Source organism: Phaseolus vulgaris, chromosome 11 (assembly GCF_051622355.1).
Source record: "Phaseolus vulgaris cultivar YP4 chromosome 11, ASM5162235v1, whole genome shotgun sequence".
In the NCBI taxonomy this organism is placed as follows: domain Eukaryota; kingdom Viridiplantae; phylum Streptophyta; class Magnoliopsida; order Fabales; family Fabaceae; genus Phaseolus; species Phaseolus vulgaris.
The window spans coordinates 1,236,316-1,250,983 of record NC_143508.1 but is presented as its reverse complement, the minus strand read 5'-3'; the positions used below and the strand labels follow the sequence as shown (position 1 = coordinate 1,250,983).

The 14,668-nt window shown below is 31.8% G+C and overlaps 3 protein-coding genes across 3 annotated transcripts; 1 reads left to right on the top strand and 2 right to left on the bottom strand.

The window, feature by feature from the left end:
* The first annotated feature begins 490 nt into the window (after positions 1–490).
* TIP5;1 (tonoplast intrinsic protein 5;1) lies at positions 491–3,249 on the top strand. Its single transcript, XM_068631608.2, has 3 exons — positions 491–870; positions 1,825–2,075; positions 2,692–3,249. Exons 1-3 carry the CDS (start codon positions 735–737, stop codon positions 3,061–3,063), a joined length of 759 nt encoding a protein of 252 aa, XP_068487709.2. The 5' UTR covers positions 491–734; the 3' UTR covers positions 3,064–3,249.
* A 531-nt stretch (positions 3,250–3,780) lies between these two features.
* Positions 3,781–7,127, bottom strand: LOC137822316 (polygalacturonase). The gene is made up of 9 exons (XM_068627204.2): positions 6,772–7,127; positions 6,539–6,664; positions 6,161–6,328; positions 6,028–6,054; positions 5,747–5,954; positions 5,581–5,662; positions 5,059–5,167; positions 4,350–4,466; positions 3,781–4,247 (listed from the first exon to the last, which is right to left on the bottom strand). The coding sequence occupies exons 1-9, from the start codon at positions 7,033–7,035 to the stop codon at positions 4,026–4,028; spliced, it is 1,323 nt and encodes a 440-aa protein (XP_068483305.2). The 5' UTR covers positions 7,036–7,127; the 3' UTR covers positions 3,781–4,025.
* A 4,490-nt stretch (positions 7,128–11,617) lies between these two features.
* Positions 11,618–13,556, bottom strand: LOC137821655 (GRAS family protein TF80). The gene is made up of 2 exons (XM_090297617.1): positions 13,434–13,556; positions 11,618–13,180 (listed from the first exon to the last, which is right to left on the bottom strand). Exons 1-2 carry the CDS (start codon positions 13,459–13,461, stop codon positions 11,898–11,900), a joined length of 1,311 nt encoding a protein of 436 aa, XP_090153743.1. The 5' UTR covers positions 13,462–13,556; the 3' UTR covers positions 11,618–11,897.
* Between the last annotated feature and the right edge of the window lie 1,112 nt (positions 13,557–14,668).

The window sequence follows — 14,668 nt, the reverse complement described above, 5'->3', positions numbered from 1 at the left end:
ATAAAGTTGTAAGATATTAATTATTGAGTAATTTCATAGTCAACCAATTATAAATTATTTTAGGAACAGCATTTAAGTAGTTATTATTTTTAATGGAATGAAAATATAGAGCACATGAAACATTCTAATTAAATTCTTAATAATATTCATTAAGACACATACATGTTTAATTTTTTTAATATAAAACAGTTTTACACTTTAATAACTTCAAATTTAAAAAGACTTATGAATACTCTAAAAAGTTTACTTTTAGGTGCATGTTGATCAAATATTCAAATAAGGATAATGATAACTCACCAATTTTATATAATTACATTACAATTCCTAATATTATTATTTTAATTATTTTATATTATTTAATTATAAATTTATTTTTCATTATATATATTTATTTCTAAACTCGTGATATATTTTTGGAGTCAAATTATCATTTTATTCTATTTTTTTAGGATGACTAGAAATTCTTAAAAACAAAAAGTTGCATGAAACAGTTAATAACACGAACAAAAAGATGATCTCAGATAAGGGGCCACATCGGTCTGCAGTTATAGACAGTTAGTTTTTGTTTTGAAATGCATACCTCGTTTGGGAAACGGCATGTCTTTTTTCTAAAGAAGCATTTCCAACTGCATGCATATTTATGTAACATGTAACGTAACTTCTTCATTTCTCTGTCTCTGTTTCTCTCTTGGTACCGTTTTCTCAGTGCCTCTGCCACCTACAATCACAACACAATGGCTCCATCTTCTGTCATTGTCACTTCCCGTTTTCATGAATCCATCACTCGCCATGCACTTCGCTCCTATCTCTCTGAGTTTATCTCCACTTTCTTCTATGTCTTTCTTGTCGTTGGCTCTGGAATGTCCTCACGTCAGTACCCTCCTCCTTTTGCCTTTCCTTCACATGCATACATACATTTATAAGTACAAAAGTCATATATTGACAAGTTATAACAGTTTACAACCTCAGTTCTTTGTCTAAAATTTCAGTTTTTCTCATGAAGTGACAAAAATATCTTTTCTTTCATATCATGAATCACGAGTTGTATAATGAAACATGTTGTATGTATACGTGTATACATACACTCTTTCATATCATTACTGTTATAAGTATACTTGTATCTTTCTGTTCACTCTTGTTTTTTCCACATAAATCGATGCATGATCATAGTTCACAACCAAAAAAGAATTTTCAAAAGAGAAGATAAATAGGGAACTAGATCAATTTCTAAAGCCAATATGGTGGGTTTTTTTCTTGGCATATGTTACGAATGAAAATGATTCAGGTTGCAAGTTTTAAATGTTAGACAGCAACACACGTTTCTGTACTGAGCATTCAATTCTTGCAGGGTAGTGAACATTAAACAGTGCAAGAGGGTAGTTTTCTTTTAGTGCAAAATCAAATTTTTTTAAGTTACATGTCCTTATTCTCGTGTTTAGACATTTAATTTCATTCAGTTGTTTTTTTCTTCTGTTTTTTCATCTAATAGTGTGATTGCAATAAGAAACATGCTTGTGTTTTTCTAGTTTTCAAGGAGAATTAATTTTGTCTCATATAGTTATCTTCTTAAAGGATAAACAGTTTCCCGCATAGCATATGAAATTGGTTACTGTACTTTAATTTCAGCATTTTGTTTGCATGGTTTTATTGCTCGGAGAGTGTAGTAAGGCATTTGAAATGCAACAAGAAGTGTTCATGCAATAATCTTATCTTTTTTCAAAATGGAGCATGTCAGAAACTGATAGAGGCTTACATAATCTTAACCTGATATTTTTCCTTTTTCATTTTCTGTGATTTGATTAAATGGTATTGGAGAAATGACAGGGAAGTTGATGCCTGATGCTTCACTGAACCCAACAAGTCTGGTTGTGGTTGCCATTGCAAGTGCTTTTGCTCTGTCTTGTGTTCTGTATATTGCATGGGACATCTCAGGTGGACACGTGAATCCTGCAGTGACCTTTGCAATGGCAGTGGGAGGTCACGTTAGTGTACCAACTGCTATCTTTTACTGGGTTGCTCAACTTATAGCCTCTGTTATGGCTTGCCTTGTTCTAAGGGTCATTGTTGTTGGCATGGTATGTTTCTCATCCTTCACTCATATTCCTTTACTTCTTTACCTTTTTATTTTTTTCAATCAGCAAATTGAACATAAAGATTACCAAAATGGAGTTAAAACTTATTATATTGAAAAATGATACATTAACAACTTGTTACATTATACAATCTTGTTTCTTTACCTAAAATTTCAATTTTTATATAAAATAACAATTTTTTTATATCATTAATTAAAAATTGTTTAATGGAATAGGTTGTCAATATATCATTGTTCTATTTTATTAACTTATCATAATAAGAGAAAGTGATATATTGACAACTTGCATTAGTCTACAAATCTATTTCTCTGACCAAAACTTGCATCAGTTTATGAAACGATGAAAATAACATTTTTTTTCATATCATCAAAGAGCATATTTTCAAAGTATCATTACTGTCATAATAAAGAGGGTGAAATTCTACAGAGAATGGAGTTACCAAAATTAGTATAACCTTTATAGATGAACTTGGGATTGAATAAGTCTGTGAAACTGTTTTACACTAACATTGAACATGAATAACCTATTTTGTTTGTGTATTATGGCTTGAACATGTAAGTCTTATTTACTCCTTTTCCTTCCATTTGTCTATTTTCAGCATGTTCCAACCTACACCATTGCAGAAGAGATGACGGGGTTTGGAGCATCAGTGTTGGAGGGTATTCTGACATTTGTTTTGGTGTTCACAGTGTATGCAGCCAGGGACCCTAGGCGTGGTCCAATGAGTCCTAATGGCATACTTTTAGTTGGCTTCGTGGCTGGTGCAGGTGTCTTAGCCGCAGGTCCATTCTCTGGTGGGTCAATGAACCCTGCATGTGCTTTTGGCTCAGCAACCATTGCAGGCTCTTTCAGGAACCAAGCAGTGTATTGGGTTGGACCCTTGATTGGTGCCACCATAGCTGGTCTTCTTTATGACAATGTGCTGTTCAGTTCTTTTCCTACAGAGCTTTCAGAAGGAATTGGGGTGTGAACTGTAGTTTTATGCAATAAGTTGAATTTTTTATTTCTTACTAGCTGTGTAACTTATCCCATTTTATGTCATTGTGTTTGTGGAAAATCTGTCATTGGCTTGTTTGTATTATTAGTAAAGGATACATAATTTTCACCTATGTAGCAGCAATGTTTATGCAGTCTGTTCTTTTTATTCAATGAATGTTTCTTTAACACTAATAAGTATATGCACTCCTTTTTCTACTCAAGATTTTGTAATTTTGTTTATCTCATCACATTAATAATGTTGTCTCCCAATTTTCTTTCAATCCTTCTTATGTTTTCCCATCATCATAACAGTTCTTATATATATCTTTCACCACCATAAATTTGTTGTGAAATTTTTTAAACTTATCCCTATTTTTTTCAAGTCATTGTAACCAGATACAGCCACTTGTTTACAGGATTGTCCTACATGTGAGCCTAAGAAAATTGTAGGCATTGTTTGGATGAATTGAAATGTTTTTAATGACTTGTTTTGCCCAAATCACATTAAAGGTCCAATTCAGGTTATAAACAGCATTGAAGGTAAGCATAATATTATTCTAAGGAACTACTTGAGACTTAGGAAGAAGAAATTGTTTCAATTTGTATCTCAAAAGTTGACAACTGTTACAATTTTCAAATAGTAAAGTCTAACATTGGAAACTAGTTGAAGTTAGTTAAGGTAGTTGAAAACAAAATGAACTCTGAAATCTCATGTAATTGTAACAGGTAGTATTTTATAAGATTATAACATTGAACACATATTCCTTCTTTATTGTATGTAGTTACATTGTTTATCCCTTTTGCACCATTTTCTCCTCTATTCATTGCCAAACTATGGTTAAAAAAGTAGTAGCTGCCAAAAAAGTCAGCAGAGCTAGTCATCAATTACACCAACCTATATAACAACACTAGAAATTTTTAAACCACTAGCTTTTCCAATTGTTGAATTTGTTTTCATGGAGTGCATTGAGGAAAAAACTTTCCTCTGTTGACATATCTAACATTTTCACATGTAGCAATGGTGCCACCTCTTCCTTGTGGCTCTAAAATCACATCCTGCAGGTAGATTTGTCTGCATGGGACTGCTCTGCTGCAGTCAAATTTAATAGCCACTTCTGAGGCACTCGTTCCTCTTATGTTTTGGTATAAAACATTGCTTAATTGCACAGCTGAGTTCTGCTTGAAATTTCAACAAACATGTTATGAGTATCATCATACATTTAAGGAAGAAAAAGAGTTGCTCTCTAAGAATTTTGATGGAGATTGAAAACTTGATACCTGCTCTTGACATGCCTTAGCTTGGTCACAGTAGTATTGATCTATGATTATGGGATTTGTCACATTTTGCATCATTATGTTCAAAAATTTGATGTTTCTTGCATAACCAGAGCCTCCCTGTGTTGAGATCGAATCAAAGGATATAAGAAGTATATAATGAGTGGTTTAAATGAATAGTATTTTATGCTTTTAGTGCTTCACTTCCTTATTGCACTCAATGGAAACAAGAATGAAGAATCTAATGTGAAATATGGAAAATTATTAACGACTTTGACATTAAAAACACTATGACCTATGTTGTGTTCAAAGCAATTTCATCATGCATTTCCATCAAAAGCAATTGGAAAATTGCATGTGTAACAAGAAAAATGTCAAAAATTCATAATAAAACATGACTGAGGTCAGCTTTGAGCCAATTAGAAGAAAAACTACTTTGAAAAAACATGTTCAATGGTTAGTTATAGTTCAAATCAAAGGGTGGTCAAGAAGACTAAAAAGCAACAAGGTAGAAATTTGTCAACCTTGGATGCACTATTTGTCAACTTCCCCATGTTTAGCCACCTTATTCCATAAGTTGAGATTCCTCTTTTTAAAATTGTATTCTAATTTTCTAGCCTCCATTGTCTCTATTCTTTCAACTATCTCAGAAGTTGTGAAGTGCCTAGTAAGTCATATAAACTAAATTTCAAATCACAAAACCAACTTTCACCTGCCAAGTCTTTATTCTCACTCCATTAGTGGTTCCTTTTAAAGTTGCTCTGTTCACTACCACATTGGACACTTCAGCTTCTGAGTTATCTGCTCCCAAGCTACCAATGCTACAAAACACATATTTCATTTCATATAACATTTAGTAAAATTGATTCAAAAAACTTGTATGTGCTATAACATTTTCATGTATACTAAAAGAAAAATCTTAGTTGTCATAACTGCAAGTTGAAAGACACCAGTTTAAACTGTGATTTGACCAATAAAATTTTAAAAGTGTTCAATTTCATCAAAAAGTTATTTCTCTTTCTAGTTGTAATCTGGTGCATGGTTGTCAACATATCAACACTCATACTAAAAGGAAAATGTTGCTTTGACAACTGCAAATAGAAAAACATCAGTTTACACTGTGATTTGATCAATAAAATTTTAAAAGTGTTCAATTTCATGAAGAGGTATTTTGCTTTTGAGTTGTAATCTAGTGCATGGTTATCAACGTATGAGTACTCATATTAAAATTAACCTTATTCCATGTCCAGGCCCGCAGGTGATATCTGTTGCTCGAACGTTTTGTGACCCACTTATTATCGAAATACAATCATCACCTTCAACAAACAAAGTTGCAAAATTAAAAATCTTTTACTATAGCCATTTTTTTTCATTTTGCACACACATATTCTGGTTACTACCTGTCCCAATATCACTATTGCTTATGACAATATTTTGTGTGTCTGCGACATGAATTCCATCAGTGTTGGGGCTGTCCCCTGGTGCTCTGATGACCAAATTCGAAGCAATAACATTGAAGCATCCTTCAAAGGTTACGTGCATTTGCTGTGCATCTTTGAACATCAGGTTTCTCACTTCCAAATTTTTGCATTGAAAGAAAGTCACAGCCTAAAAAAATTTCAATGAAGTTAGGAATTGCATTTCCTTGTAAAACTCTATAGTATTAAGAATGTTCTTTTACCTTTGGTCTTGGTCCATCGTTGCATGGCTGTGATTCAACGCAAGGAAAGGAAAGAAATGAATGTCAGTATATTCATCATACAACAACAAATGCAATATGAATGAAAATCATTGAGACAAGTTCAATGACTCACAAGGTTAGTGGTTGCTTTGCAAGAGTTTTGCCACCACTTTTTTCCCTTGCCATTGAATGTGCCACCACCACCAACTCTGAAATTTGAAACACTATCAAAGATAATCCAGTGTTGTCTATCTTCTTGGTATGCTGACATTTGAGTCCATGCCTCGATTGTGCCATAAAGCTTACATGTTGAATTGGGAAAATAGAAAAAACTGGTTAGTTTCTCACCTAATTCATAATTATATAATATATAGATTTGTGTTAATTCATATGTATAGGTACGTGTTCGTATCTAAAACTTTAGAAATTATATATCAATGTCTGTGTGAGTGTCTGTGTTATATATAGGTCACTATCTATCAGTATTTGAAGAACAGAAAATGTATCTCACCATAAAGGCAGTGTTGGGTCTACATGGACCAGAAAATGTGATTGGCTTAAGACGATAGATCCTATTTCCAGGTACCACAAGGACACCCCCTCTTGAACATGCTTCACTCCATGCCTTTCCAAAGGCCTGAAGACCAAGAAGAAAAGTTAAAAACAAAAAGATGAAAGAGATTGAGAATGAACTGAATTTATGCATGAAAATGTTCTCTTTTTACTGATAACATGATATGTTACCTCGGTATTATCTCTTCCATCTGCTTTGGCTCCGAAGTCATCAACATTAACTGTTCCACTCTGCCTAGAAGAAAGAGGGGTAACTCTATTAGCCCTTGTTATCAGACCAAAATGTTCATGTCTTCTCTTCATGAATCTGCCATCATGCATAGGGTAGTGTTTATAATTTGTCTTATAAAGTGGCTCCTCTATGTAATAGCCATTACATAAGACTATTGAAGAGAGGACAATGAAAAGTGAGAAAGTTGGTGTTTGTGGAAACATTGTGATGTTTCAGATTGTGTTGTGAGAAAGGAAAAACTGAAAGAAGGGAAAAAGTTAGGAAGCTGATAGAAAGATTTTGTAGTGTGTGCCAAATGAGGAGCTAATGCTGTATACTTATAGACAAATTAGACCTACTTTTCTAGAGTGGAATTCAATATTTAGTTGGAAGCAAAGTGCATGATTAATTAGAGAATGTTTTTCATTTATTCTAGATTAATGGATAAGTTCTATTAACTACTTAGGTACTATTTATTACTGCAATGAACCAATCTTCTTGAAACTTCAACAACTACATAAAATACTTTAGAAATGATAGTAGTAGCTATAGGTATACTTTGTAGTATCCTTCATACAAGAAACATTTGTAGCTCCTAAACATTCATATTTATTATTTTGATTTAATTACATGCATGTCTTAAACAGAAAATTTCCAGAGGAAAATGTAATCAGAATTTTCCCATGATGCAGCACATGCAGTCTAAACATATGGTAACTGTCAACTCGGAGTAAGTTGAATGCTTCTCCTTATAAGGAACAGCAACCTCTTAATCCAATTTTTATTGGGGTCTTTGACTTTTTATAGTGGTAATTTCTCTACTCTCTGTACCATAAAAAGTAATATTCTTGATCCAATATTAAGCAATACTAAATAATTTGAAGCAGATGAGTTTCTGAAAAGGGAAGAGAAGGTGTCATTGTGGCAATATGAGGATGGGTTGCATGTGATTTTTGAGTGAAAACTTGCCATAATGTGTTGTGGAAAACATAGTTATGGGGCACTTGGTTACTTCCCAAATAAAATATATACAACAACGACACTCCTCTTAAATGACGTGTCCGTGTCAGATACACGTACCGGACATCGATACTCGTACGACACGTATTAGTGAAGTGTCTAATTCAAAAAATATTTGTCGAATTTCTGACAATTCTAGTACGGATTTAATACAATTTTAAAAATGAAAAATACATTAATTTTCTAAAAACTTAAATTTATTGTATAAATTTTTATTATGAGTATAAAAATAAGGAACAAATCCTTTTGAACCTGCTATGTAAAACATTTTTCTGCTAAAAAAACTGAAACATACTTGTACACATAAATCTATATTGTTAATTTATATAATTCATAATTATATAATATATAGATCCGTGTTTGACATTTTAGAGATTACACGTATCTTCGTGTATCAGTGTCTGTGTTGTATCAGTGTCCGTGTCAGTATCAGTGGTAGATAGCTACCACTACCACACACTAAGCCCATAATCTGAAGAACACATAACCACTAATAGTAATGTGAATTACGTAATAACTTGTAAGCTTGTGTTTCTTATATCTTGCACCTGCCCTTCTTGTTAGTTCATGAGTTAGGTTGGTTTGGTTCCAAATTTGGTATAATCCATTACACAGCACAATAAATAAATAATGCAGTGGTTCACCCTCAAAGATTTATACCTGCAATTGAAACAGGGAAAGCATGAACAGGGGTGGGGATTTAGAAGAAAATATATAAGAAAAGTTTGTAATGAAAGTCATGTGTGTTCGTGGTGGGTATATGAGTAAGGTATATGGCACAATCTGTTGCGGAAAAACCGAAGAAAATGTTGACAAAAACTATTGTTTGCCTTTCGATAATTGACTTGGATAACAAAACATATATGTTTCATGTTTTAATAATAACCTACTAAACTGATTAGTGGCGTGACATCAGAACATTATCTAACTGAAATTTAATTAATATTTTTCACTACTTCGGTTAAGTATTAGCTGAGTCAATAAATGATTTTTAAACTTCAGGGGTTCTACTGTTAAGTTTCTGTTTGAAGTTTGTTAATATTTTATATTATATATTCTACTGGTGTGACTCATTGAATAATGGGTGAGAATAAATTGTTTCTTTTCTTCCACAATCATATTGTTTCTCTTCTTTCAACTCTACATATTAGAATATTTGTAGAATATTTTTGTTATTTCAATGACAAATTGGGGATAGGTTGAAATAGACATGTTAGACAATTTGTCTTTATGCGACGACTGATTTTTTTCATATTAATTGTGATTTGCATCCATATTTTTTCCTAAAACTCAAAATTGTTTTTGTCATCTTTTCTGAATTTTTATATAACGAATAAGAAAAAAAGCTTTTGAATCTTAGCGTCCGGAAGAAATTCTTGTGCTGCGGATGATTACACTTGGAAGACATATCTCTGTTCTGAATTTGCATATCCGAAACTATTTTATTTGTGTTGTGAATATGGATATCCAAAATATTAAGGATAAAATAGATATTTTCTATATAGATATTGGGTGTATGGTGGAGGGAGAATTATTTGACCTGGAAATTTTCTGTTGGGCCCAAAAGTTGTAACACTTTGAATTTTCTAAAGAAAATGGACTTGCTGGCAATCGAGTTGGGCTAGTTACATTTGGATCAAGGCAAATTCTTCCTGCACCATATCAATTTTAACCTCCACTATATCAATTTTTTAAATTTTCAAAACTATCCTCCTGCACCATATCAATTTTTTAAATTTCCAAAACTACCCTCCTGTATCATATCAATTTTAATCTCCACCATATCAATTTTTTAAATTTTCAAAACTACCCTTATTCCAAATTGAAAAATCCAAAATATGTTCCGAAAATTAAAATCCAAAATATTTCAGATAAAAGTTGAGATTAAAAAAGAATTTAAATTTTGAAAAATTGAGATAGATTTTTCAAGATCAAATTAAAATTTTATTCTTTTCAAAAACAACAATATCGATAATTTCAAATTTAAAGATAAAATGTTTTTTCCTAAACGATGCTTAGGCCAACTTTTACTATTATCACTATTCCCAAATATGTGTAATTGTTATCATTTTATGTTCTGAAATATTTAAAAAAACATTTTAATGGAAAGATATTTTAAATTTTGATAAAAATTAATTGGTGACCAGATGAAAAGAACTATAGTAGTTGTCTTAAATATAAAAAAAAAAGACTTGATTTCGCTTACTAATTAAATTTATATTTTATGTATATTATATATATAAAACATTTTGTAATTTTTAAAAATTATGAATGTAAGGATATATATTTGTGTAATGGGTTTGTATAAATAGTCTTGTCTTATATGGATTGGTGTTTGTTACTTTGGGTTAGGGATGTCATTTTTAGTTGAAAACAGCACGAGGGGTGCAGATAGTAGAAATGATTAGATGTTTTTTATTGAAATTTTGTTTTGGATCTTAAATTATAGCATAAATGCACCCAATCAGTTCTAGAAAATGATAAAAATATCTCACCCAATCAGTTTTAGAAAATGACAAAAATACTCTTCTTAAATGACAAAAATAACCTTACACAAGAATGGAAAAAATTATTTTTGAAACTTTTATCTGAAATATTTTGGATTTCAATTTTCGGAACATATTTTTGAATTCTGAAATTTTTTATCCAGAATGTATTTTTAGTTTTGTGTTAAGAATTTTTTTTCCAGCATGTGTTTTGTTATTTCTCAATTATAATTATTATTTTGGATTTTTTAATTTGGAATAAGGGTAGTTTTGGAAATTTAAAAAATTGATATGCTGGAGGTTAAAATTGATATGGTGCAGGAAGAATTTGCCTTGGATCAATCAAGCGGTTACCCCAATAAGATATTGGCTTTTACTTCCTGCAACCCCTTGTTTTTGAACCAGCAGGCCACAATTTATAAAACAATTATTTTATTCTTATTTAAAGTGACTTTTAAATTACTTGTTCTGGAAATTTTTTCAAAACACATTTTTTAGAATTTATGAAATACATTTCAAAATACGTCTTTTGAAATAAGATAAGATTTTTGGAATAAAATTTATAGAATAAAATTTCTAGAACTCATGAAATACCTTCTGAAACAAGCTTTTTATAACAAAATTTTCAGAATGTATATAGTATTTTCAGAATATATTTTCCAAAATACATTTCATGTTTTCTGGTAAGAGTTTTTCAGAATGAGATTTTTCCTCTTCTTCTAATTGTAGCATTCTCCTTCTCTTCTTCTTCTTCTTCACAGCGATGATGGTGCATCAATGACAGTAATGGTGGCTTGCGGTGAGGAAGAAGTGGATGGGACAATTCAGTCATATCACTCAATTATGGGGGTGTAGGTTCAAAAAGAAGGTGCAAGAAGTAAAAGCCCAATATCCCTATCCTTGTGTGATTTTTTTGGTTAATCTCATTTTCCCAGAGGTTTTGCATTGATGAAAACTGCCAAGAACATCTGATTTACCTTCTTGAACACATTTTATATTAAGGGATAATTTGATGCCAATGTAGTTAAATAAAGAGTAAGCTTAAGATATTAAATCACACTTCCACAATATTTACCCAATAAAAAAATATATTTCTACACAAATGTATCATTCAAATATTTCAACAAATAAAATTAAATATACAATCCTTTTAACACACTATTTAACACATTCTTCATTATTATCATCATCAATAATAATAATAAATATTTAACACATTCTTCATTGTTATTATCATCAACTAGTAATAATAATAATAGAGATTGTGTTAAATAATGTGTTTAATAGAATGAATTGGAAAAACACTTCCTGATTAAATTAAATTAAGGCTACTTAGTACTAAGTACATCCATTTGGCTAATTCTTGCAGCACCAGATGAATTGTGATATGCACCAATCATTTTTTTTTTTTAAACTTCAAGCATTCCTGTGCTGCAGATGATCATATTTGAAAGAAACATCATTTGGATATCTATAACTGTCTTATTTGTGTTGTGGATATGAATATCCAGATGAATAAAATAGATATATTTTTTATGCAGGTATTGACTATAGATCACAGTGTGGAGGGAGAATTAGTCCTAGAACTTCCATGCTGAAATTGAAAAGAGAGGAATTTTCTCCCAACAAATGAACAAGAACTTGTTCTTGTGATGAATGTGGTAACTTGGTACATAGCTCTGCAACAACTTTGTTGCCAGCCAAATCCCATTGGAGCTGATAGGAACTCTTCCAAATCCAGCCAATTCAAGTCTTGGAATCCATGTTTCAAGCTTCTCATGCCTCTCCTTTCTCTCAACCCCTTCACATGCAACAATGTTCTTGATCTCTTCACCAAGAAGCATCTTCTCCAACAGGCTTCTCCCTACCCATGTTCTTGAAGTAGACGCTTCCAAGCAATCAAACAGTGTGCTGTAAAAGTTCAAAGCTTTGGACACCCTCTCTCTCAAACTACTTCCATTAACATTTGACTCCTGCTCTGTCACCACCATCACTCTGGGTTGCAGCCTCCACAGACCATTCAGAAAACACTCCATCTTATGTGATGGACATGGAGAAAAAGGTGAGAGTGCTGAGTCAGGACTTGGTTTCACCTTCTTGTTCTTCTGTTTCACAAGCATCTCAGCAAAAACCCTTTGACCCCTCATTTTGACCGTCTCATCATCATTGGCAGCCAGAAGAGAGTGAAGCTGAAGAACACAGCTGATTGCAAGAGGCTCACCTTTCTTGATGGGCAATGTCTCAGGGTCTAGGCTCTCCAAACTGCTCACAACAGCATTGAATTCGAAATGGAAGTGCAATCTTTCAGCTTCAACTTTCAGATGCAACCCCATTTGCTCCAACACTTCCTTCTTCTCATGAATGGCTGTGACAGTAATCTTCAGATACGGTGTGTTTGTTAGACGCTCTCTCAAACTCTGCATCAGACCAGTCCACTGATCAGCGTTTGATGGACTCAGATCAAGCACATTAATCGCTGTTTCCCCCTGCATGGCTTCTATAATCGTCTGATTTGTGACTGTGTGTGCGATCTTTAAGAAGGGGTAGAAATCAAAGAACAGTTTCTTCACGAGTTGTTGTTCAGGAGTTGATAATGTTCTCACCAAACGGAGAACTTTTGGAACACCACGCAGATTTTTTGTCATTTGGCAACATGCTAGTGCCTCGGTGAAATAAGTAGCAACACGTTGCATTGAATCACCATCTGGGGAAACAAGGCGAGAGAGATGGTACAGTGCAATATCTGCACCAATGAAGTTTTCTGATTCAGTAAAAGTTGCACACTCTTTAAGAAGATTGATTATGCGTATGCCCTCTTCATCCCAGTTCATCCCTTTGGGTCCCTGCAAGTGGTCCTGTGAACCTAATATTCAACCAGAACGAATCATGTTAGAATTATTATCAATTTAACAAATATTTTTTAAATTGAAAACTTCACCAATATAATTTTATAAATATCGTACGAGTTTCTTATAAATATTGTAGGAGTGTTGATGTCGAAGAAGATTCTCATAGATTATTATACATTAAGAATTGAGTAAAACATACTTAATTGGTAGCTGAAGAAAACAAAGAGGAGAAAAATTTCTTAGAGTTTTGTTGATCAGAAAAACTACCTGGGTCCATAGTTTGGACTGCATGCATATGCAAATGAACCCACCCTCAAATTTTCTTCACTGCTTTTTTGAATCCATTTGAAAACGTAGATGAGAAATTCTTAGAGTTTTGGTTTAGACTAATGATCCGAAGAGGTCTGAATAAGGGTTCTAAAGTTGAGCTTTATAGTTGAGCTTTTGTTTTGTGCATTCAGGTGGAGACAATGAAAGAAAAAATGATTTTGTCTTTTTAATTTGTACACATCTTGATCTGCCACCATAGATTCTGAGATTTCTAACCAGAATTTATTATTTTACTGTTTCCACAAAATTTGAATTATTATTATTATATCATTGCCGGCCAAACGAAGTTTCTTGATTCCATGTCTCTCTTCCTTGGTGCTTAGAACATAGTGCATCGTGATGAGGGGACATCAATGGTTAAACATTATTCTTAAATGCCTCCAAAAATGTTTATTGGATTAATGTAGAAGTGTGTGTTCCGACAAAATGGGTCACAAAGATTTGTTTGCAAACCAAGATTTTGTCTCACTCCTGCGTCTGCGGAGAAAGAACGCGCCTCCACCAAACAAATGGGAATGATTTTTTTTTAGGAAAATGATATGTTTATAATTCATAGTGTTTTATACCATTTTTTATGTTAGTTTAAAAATAAATATATATAATGAAAAATAAATTTGGAATTAAATGGTATAAAAAGTATTAAAATATAATAATAATGTAGATTGTATAAAAAATATGAATCGTATCATTATTATTTTTAACTGAATAATGATACGTTGATATTTTATATTTATTATACTACAACTCTTAATATTATTATTTTAATATATATTTTTTATATTATTTAATTATAAATTTATTTTTTATTATATATATTTATTTTTAAATTCATTACATCAAGAATTATATCAATTTTATATCAATTTTATAAAGATCATCAAAATATCCTTTCTCTTTATAATTAATGTCATAAGATGGGTTAATTCTAGTTAAATAATAATTTTAATTACATAGATCGATAAAATTATAATTATTGCATCATAAAAAAATTATTTAAGTAGGGCTGATACTTAATGTTTAATTTGAAAATGTTAATAGTTTAATATAAAATTTGTAACTTTTATTTTAATTATAATAAGTTGATTTAAATTAGTTTAAAAAGAGTATAATTAAGATTTAGTTATGTTATAAATTTGAGTATTTTGAGCTGATCGGTTATAAAATATGATTGG

Bases quoted from the DNA above. Each gene is read 5' to 3' on its own strand.
- LOC137822316 (XM_068627204.2), bottom strand. From the start codon at position 7,035: ATGTTTCCACAAACACCAACTTTCTCACTTTTCATTGTCCTCTCTTCA. The intron at 6,329-6,538 runs GTGAGATACATT...TCAACATGTAAG, and splicing joins GACCCAACACTGCCTTTATG to CTTTATGGCACAATCGAGGC. The intron at 5,955-6,027 runs GTAAAAGAACAT...AAATTTTTTTAG, and splicing joins ACGATGGACCAAGACCAAAG to GCTGTGACTTTCTTTCAATG.
- LOC137821655 (XM_090297617.1), bottom strand. From the start codon at position 13,461: ATGCATGCAGTCCAAACTATGGACCCAG. The intron at 13,181-13,433 runs GTAGTTTTTCTG...GTTGAATATTAG, and splicing joins AGTCCAAACTATGGACCCAG to GTTCACAGGACCACTTGCAG.